We start from the raw sequence: 6,770 nt of genomic DNA on the forward strand, positions 1-6,770 counted from the left end.
TATCATAGCATCTTTCCTATAGCAGGGAGACCAGAATGGAATGCAGTATTCCAAAAGTGGACGAACCAAAGTCTTGTACAGTCTGAACATGACCTCCCAACTCCTATACTCAATGCCAGCATTTGGCCCATATCCCTCTAAGCCCTTCCTATTCATATACCCACGCAGATGCCTTTTAAATGCTGTAACTGTACCAGTCTCCACCACTTCCTCTGGCAGCTCATTCCAAACACGTACTACCCTCTGCATGAAAAAAAGTTGCCCCTTCGGTCTCTTTTAGATTTTTCCCCACTCACCCTAAACCTATGCCCTCTAGTTCTGGACTCCCCCACCTCAGGGAAAAGACCTTGTCTATTTACCCTGTCCATGCCCCTCATGATTTTATAAGCCTCTATAAAGTCACCCCTCAGCCCCAGCCTATTCACCCTCTCCCTATAGCTCAAACCTTTGGGTGTTCACTCTGGCCAGAAAATGAAATTCCAAACATTATAATTTGATCTGAAATTAATCATTTGCCCATCATTCTTTCCTAAACACAGCATAGATAGTACATTATTTTGATGAAAGAGGAAATAATTTATGTCTTTTGACTTAATTTTTCTCTGTTCAGTTGAGGGCATAACGTCAAGTATTTCTGTTCAGAGAGAGAGCCAGACTCATAGTTTTTAAATAAAAAATGATACCGTGAAATATGTACCAACGGTGTAATTGGCAGAATATTAGTTGGAATGCCAATACCCACTGATGGCACAAAGCAGGCACTGTATAGGTTGACCGTGCACAATCTAAAGTTTAAAATATGGGAACGGAAGGAAGCTATTCAAGCCTGTTCTGCCATTTAATTCAATCATGGCTAATTTGTATCTTAACTCAATCAGCCGTGGTTCCGGAATTAGGTCACCCCTTAATCTTCAAGGGGATACAAGCCTAGTCTGTGCAGTATGTCCTCACGATTTTATTTTTGAACCCCTTCTGAGGTGGGTTTGTCCTGCCTGAGGTGAAGAGCTAAGGAATAATCTCTGGGTGGGCGGGGCCTGAACCACAGTGTTGTATAACTGGTGAAAGGCAGACAGTTCTGACATCAAATGGTTCTCAATGAACAAACATTAGATTTAGAATTAGAGTTTATTGTCACATGTATTCAAGTACAGAAGTATAGGAACACAGTGAAAAGCGTATAATGTCGCCACACACTGTTCCATCTTAGGTATAAAAGTACCTAGGTACACAAAATGTACATACAAAGTAATAAAAGAAACAAAATTATAAAGTTAAGCACTACAGACTATCATAGTATCAATAGAAAATATAAAGAAATAAGCTAGTAGATAACATTAAAGCCCTTCTTAATATAAACTAGAAAAATAAAGAAATAAAGTTAAAAGTTCAACAGTCAAACAGATTGACAATGAAAGAGTTTCTCCCAGTACTGAGTAAAGCGGGTCGGTAATTCTCTGGAGTTTAGAAATTGCGAGAGGCATTGAGACATACCAGCTTTTTGAAGGGGCTTGATAGAGCAAGGATGGTAGAGCTCTCTCTCTGAAGGGCATTAGTGAACCAGAGAGGGATTTCCCAAATTTTTAATTACCATTGGAGCAGCTTTTTAATTGAATCCAAGTTTTACTATTTATCACAGAGGGAAGGGTGGGCCTCTGGGTCACTAAGCCCAGTGACCATACCGTGAAGCCATGAGCTGTTTAGGAATCTCTCCCCCAGAGCGGGGTGGCTGCTCCACCACTGACCTATATTGAAGGCTGGGATCAGCAGAGCTTTGTTCCATCAGGGAAATCGAGGATTGGGGGGAGTAGGTGGGAAAGTGGAGTTGAGACCCCAAGGTCAGCCAGGATTGGACTGAACAGCACAGCAGGTACATTGGGCAAAATGGTGTTGTCCTGCACCTATCTCTTATGCTCTTCTTTGCTGGTGGAGAGTGGAATAAATCAAATATGATCACTTCAGTCAGTAGAAAGTTAATGTTGATAAAGGTGGTGAAAGTATTTTCCTCATCAACCTGCTAAGAGATACCATTATACACTGCTGGAACTTGAACCCTGGCCCCCTTGCTCAGAAACAAAAACAGAAATTGCTGGAAATGCTCAGCCTGTCTGGCAGTATCTTTGAAGAGGAATCAGAGTTAAGGCTTCGGTGACCCGTTGTACCACAATAGCCTCCAGGTTCCGTCACTAGAACTGAATGGTTTTGCTAATCCATTGATAGACTTCAGAGAAGGTTGTAAGTTTGCTAGCTGAACTGGCAGGATGTTTTCAGATGTTTCATCACCATGCTAGGTAACATCATCAGTGAGCCTCCGGTGAAGTGCTGGTGTTCTGTCCTTCTTTCTGTTTATGTGTCTTGGTCTGTTGTGGTGGGTGATATCATTTCCAGTTCTTTTCTCATAGGTTGGTAAATAGGGTCCAAATCGATGTGTTTACTGATAGAGTTCTGGGTTGAATGCCAGGCCTCTAGGAATTCCCATGCTTGTCTCTGTTTAGCCTGTCCCAGTCGAAGTGGTGTCCTTCTTCACCTGTTTGTCCAATGTAGTGTTTGTTACAGTCCTTGCAGGGCGTTTTGTAAATGACATCCGTTTTGCAAAACCCTGCAAGGACTGTAACAAAGACTACAGTGGACAAACAAGCAGAAACCTAGCCACCAGGATACATGAACACCAACTAGCCACCAAAACGACATGACCCACTCTCACTAGTATACTTACATACGGACAAAGAAGAACACCACTTTGACTGGGACAGCACCTCCATCCTGGGACAGGCTAAACAGAGATACGCATGGGAATTCCTAGAGGCCTGACATTCAACCCAGAACTCCATCAGTAAACACATCGATTTGGACCCTATTTACCAACCTATGAGAAATAGAAACAGAAGTGACATCATCCACCTTAAGAAACTAAAACACATAAATAGAAAGAGAGACAGAACACCAGCGCTTCACCAGAGGCTCACTGATGATGTTACCTAGTAGGGTGATGAAACGTCTGAAAACAAACCTGCCAACTCAGTGAGCAAACTTACAACCTGAACGTCAACCTGAGCTACAAATCTTCTCAAAACTCACAAAGGCTTCAGAGAAGATGGGCAAGGAATGATTCCAGGAGTTGGGACACAATAGTAGGAGGACATCCCTGCGGGTTCAGCTCATTTTCATTGGGGAGAGGAGGATTGAGAGGGATGTGTTCTGTTAGCAAGAAAAGAAATGGGGGGTGGGCCTGTCTCCGACAGAACTGGTTCCTGACTGTGAGGAGCCAGTTCCCGAGCCACCTGCAATGGTCACACCACTGGGGCAACTGCGGTGCAGCTCAACCAGCACAAACAGCAAGAGGTTTGTTTGCTCAGCTTTAAAGAAGGTGCTTGCATGTCAAGTGTGGGAGCAAAAGAATTGGCGATAGACAGCCCAGCTGTTGCTCACGCTGGGATCATCCATAAAGCGCTAATCTGCCTTCTGTACTGGCAGGGGGATGACAAGAGAACTGATTTATTGCAGCGCAAAACCCCGCCAGCCAATCCTCTGCCGCTTGCCATGCTGAGTGCAGCCCGCAACGTAGCCTAGGATGTTCCACAGGCCGTGAAAGCACTGTTTCTGAGGAGGGGCCAGGCTTGATGGACCGAAAGGCTTGTTCTTGTTTTGTGCTTCCTCCCCATTCCCCAAGATTTGAAAGGGATCCCGGTCTTGCCATCTTGAATCTTTCTGACAACTTTTGTATCTGCCTTTAGCCATGGTCACCCATTGGGTGCAATGCTTCATAAAGGCTTCTCTTAATTCTTGGGAGCTAGCCTCCACCACACCACACTTATGGATCCCCTACCTTTTATTTGTGTCTATAACTGTTGCTTTCCCTTTCGATGCTCAGTCAACTATTAAGTCTCGTCCTTCTCTCCTGATTGATCCCATTTGTTGATGCGAGGGGCTCGGAGGTAGTGAAGAACTGCAGGCAATCAGGGGAGCGAAGGAAGCAAAGCAGATTGCCTCAATGGAAAAGGCAGCTCTTGAGAGAATTCTCTAACTTTGCTCCTTGTGCGCGTCACCATTGCTCAGAAAGCAAGCTGCTCTGCAATTTCAACTCAATCCAGAATAGTACATGGTCGGCCAGTTGTGAGGCTAAAGGTTTAAAAATATCAACATGATTATTTCTCTTTTTTTAGGAAGCAGCCTCACAGAAAAGCACGACAATTTGGGTATGAAAGAATCGGTGGACTTTCTGCTCAATGATTGCTGTACCACTTACAAAGGACAATCATAAGGGTCTGCCTGACCACAATTGCCTTTCAAGGAGACTCGAAATGAAGTGACTAGGCTCTATCCAACCTGAAATGCAGAATGAGACTTCTTTACTAATCTAAAATGTGTAGCGTTTCACTGACAAAACACAACTACAGGTTAAGCTGCATGGAATGGCTTCTTCCAGAGAGACACGTCAAAAAGCAGAAAGTCAGCTTTAACTGATATTGTTATTTGCCACTATGGGATTTTAGTGTAGTTGGTGTGTGAATGAATCTGGTCAGAAAGAGATAAACTACAAAAGAATGATTGGGAATAAAGGGATATCTTCTTTATGGGAGTGCTGGGCAATGCGATATAGGGTTTGGAAGACAGAGGTGAGGAAGGTAGGGGTAAAGGACAGTGCTGCCTGCATCTACATGGGCAGGGCGATTGAGAACCTTATTAAGCTGGGCAGCATGATGCCCCCCCCAGTGTTGGTAACTAACGTGGTGGGACTTACTGTTATGCCCCTGACCCCCCCCCGCCCCCCGTCAAACAAGTTTGCCAGACAGTTTTTCTCACGGAGGCAGGATCCCTTGCATTTCACAATTTGAAAAATGGCTGTTTCACAGACCAGCAGCGATGATTCGCTCTATATTCGCAGGGTGGGCCCCCATACTGAAGGAAATTTAGTCCCTTTGATTGTTTCGCAAATCTTTAACTCTATTTTTCTTTTATCATGTTTTTTTATGGGATGTGGGCATCACTGGCAAGACTGGCATTTATGACCCATCCCTAATTGCCCTTGAACTGGTTGGCGCTCTCGGACATTTCAGGGGGTGGTGAAGTGTCAGCCACATTGGCTGTGGGCCTGGAGTCACATGTAGGCCTAGACCAGGTAAGGATGGCAGATTTCCTTCCCTCAAGGGCATTAGTGAACCAGATGGATTTTTACAACAATCGACAATAGGTCATGGTCACCATCACTTATTCCAGATATTTTTATTTGAGTTTAAGTTGATGGTTGGACTTGTACCTACATCCTGAACGTGGCATCTGAACAAAAATTCCAGTGACATTAATGACATCAGCATCTCGACATTGCACTTTGATTTCAGCTGATCATCATTAAGCCTCCCTGCTATGGCGTTGTGCACTGTGTGACTCACCCAGACTCAATTCAACACCACCACTCCCCCTGCGAAAACTCATTTTGGCTTCTCCTGTGTTACCCCCAAATGGGGGCAGGAAGCTATTCAGCCTCTCATCAATGAATTCCAGTCAAACAGTTTGTGACTGACCTGTATCTTAATTGCCTCTATTCACCATAATGCCCTGGAGAGATAGGGCTTCATGAGTATTCAGATGAGCCTCTGAGGTAAGCTGTGATGCAACTGTGATGTCAGTGATCATGGGCTAGGACTCTGCTAGGAGGTTGGAGCCTGTGCAGCTCAGAGCGAGCTGCTCTGTAGCCTTACTGTCATGTACAGGCTTTTCAGAAATGTTGTTTAAAGGTACCTTAATCAAATCAGTCTGGCTTGACCTGAAGACCCGTGAAAACCCATATAGGAACATCTCACAGTATACCTTTCCCAACAAATACCGACCAATGCCAGTTTGGGAATTTTCCATTGAGTCCTAACCTCAGCAATGTATTTGTTTGTGTGAAGGGCGGCATGGTGTCTCAGTAGTTAGCACTGCTGCCTCACAGCGCCAGGGACCCGGGTTCAATTCAAACCTATGGTGACTGTCTGTGTGGAGTTTGCACATTCTCCCCGTATCTGTGTGGGTTTCCTTCACGTGCTCCGGTTTCCTCCCACAGTCCAAAGGTGTGCAGGTCAGGTGGAATGACTATGCTAAATCACCCCTAGTATCCAGGGATAGGCAGGTTCAGTGGGTTAGCCATGGTAAATGGAGGGAGGGTGGGTCTGGGTGGGATGCTCTTTGGAGGGTTGGTGCGGACTCACTGGGCAGAATGGCCTTCTTCCTGTCAGGACTCTATGCTACCTGATGTGGCCTGGTTCAAATGTTAAAATTCTGCACCCACTACCGAGCAGAGGACATAGTTTCCCTTTCCCTGACCTATCAGTTCACCTCAATGAGATGGTCAACTTAAGCATCAAAGAGCATGCCAAGACTTGCCACCTTTCCTCACTCAAAAAGGCTGGCCGCTTCCGTGAGATATGGGGTTGGCCATTAACCACAACCCTGTACCAGTTGGCATCTTTGGAACAACAGGCGACAAGTGAAACTCATGGCTACAAAAGCAAGTTTGAGCGTTGAATGAGTGGTCTTTCCCTGTTGACGCTTAGGCCCAAGTACTCCGTAATTGCTGTAACTGATTTACTACGTGATTCTGTTCGAAATTCATGTGTGTAAATAAATGATCATTTATGAAGAGCAACACCATATTGTGGGTTTCTGCCAATGTTTTACACTGCAGCAAAAATGGCAGCCATCTGTCTCGAAACGAAGTATTTTGTGCACTAAGCTTCACCAGGCACTTAAACGCTAAAGTAAACTGCGGAGGCTTCAAAGAAGCCATAAACCTG

The 6,770-nt window shown here is 44.9% G+C and overlaps 1 protein-coding gene across 2 annotated transcripts in view; it reads left to right on the forward strand.

The window, feature by feature from the left end:
- Positions 1-5,155, forward strand: part of slc26a10 (solute carrier family 26 member 10) — a 72,514-nt gene extending 67,359 nt beyond the window's left edge. For both annotated transcript variants that reach the window (XM_043682076.1, XM_043682077.1), the window contains one exon: positions 4,161-5,155. In XM_043682076.1, the coding sequence (XP_043538011.1) occupies positions 4,161-4,199 (39 nt within the window). In that variant the 3' untranslated portion in view covers positions 4,200-5,155. The remainder of the gene's footprint in view (positions 1-4,160) is intronic.
- Positions 5,156-6,770: the final 1,615 nt, after the last annotated feature.

Source organism: Chiloscyllium plagiosum, chromosome 43 (genome assembly GCF_004010195.1).
Source record: "Chiloscyllium plagiosum isolate BGI_BamShark_2017 chromosome 43, ASM401019v2, whole genome shotgun sequence".
NCBI lineage: Eukaryota > Metazoa > Chordata > Chondrichthyes > Orectolobiformes > Hemiscylliidae > Chiloscyllium > Chiloscyllium plagiosum.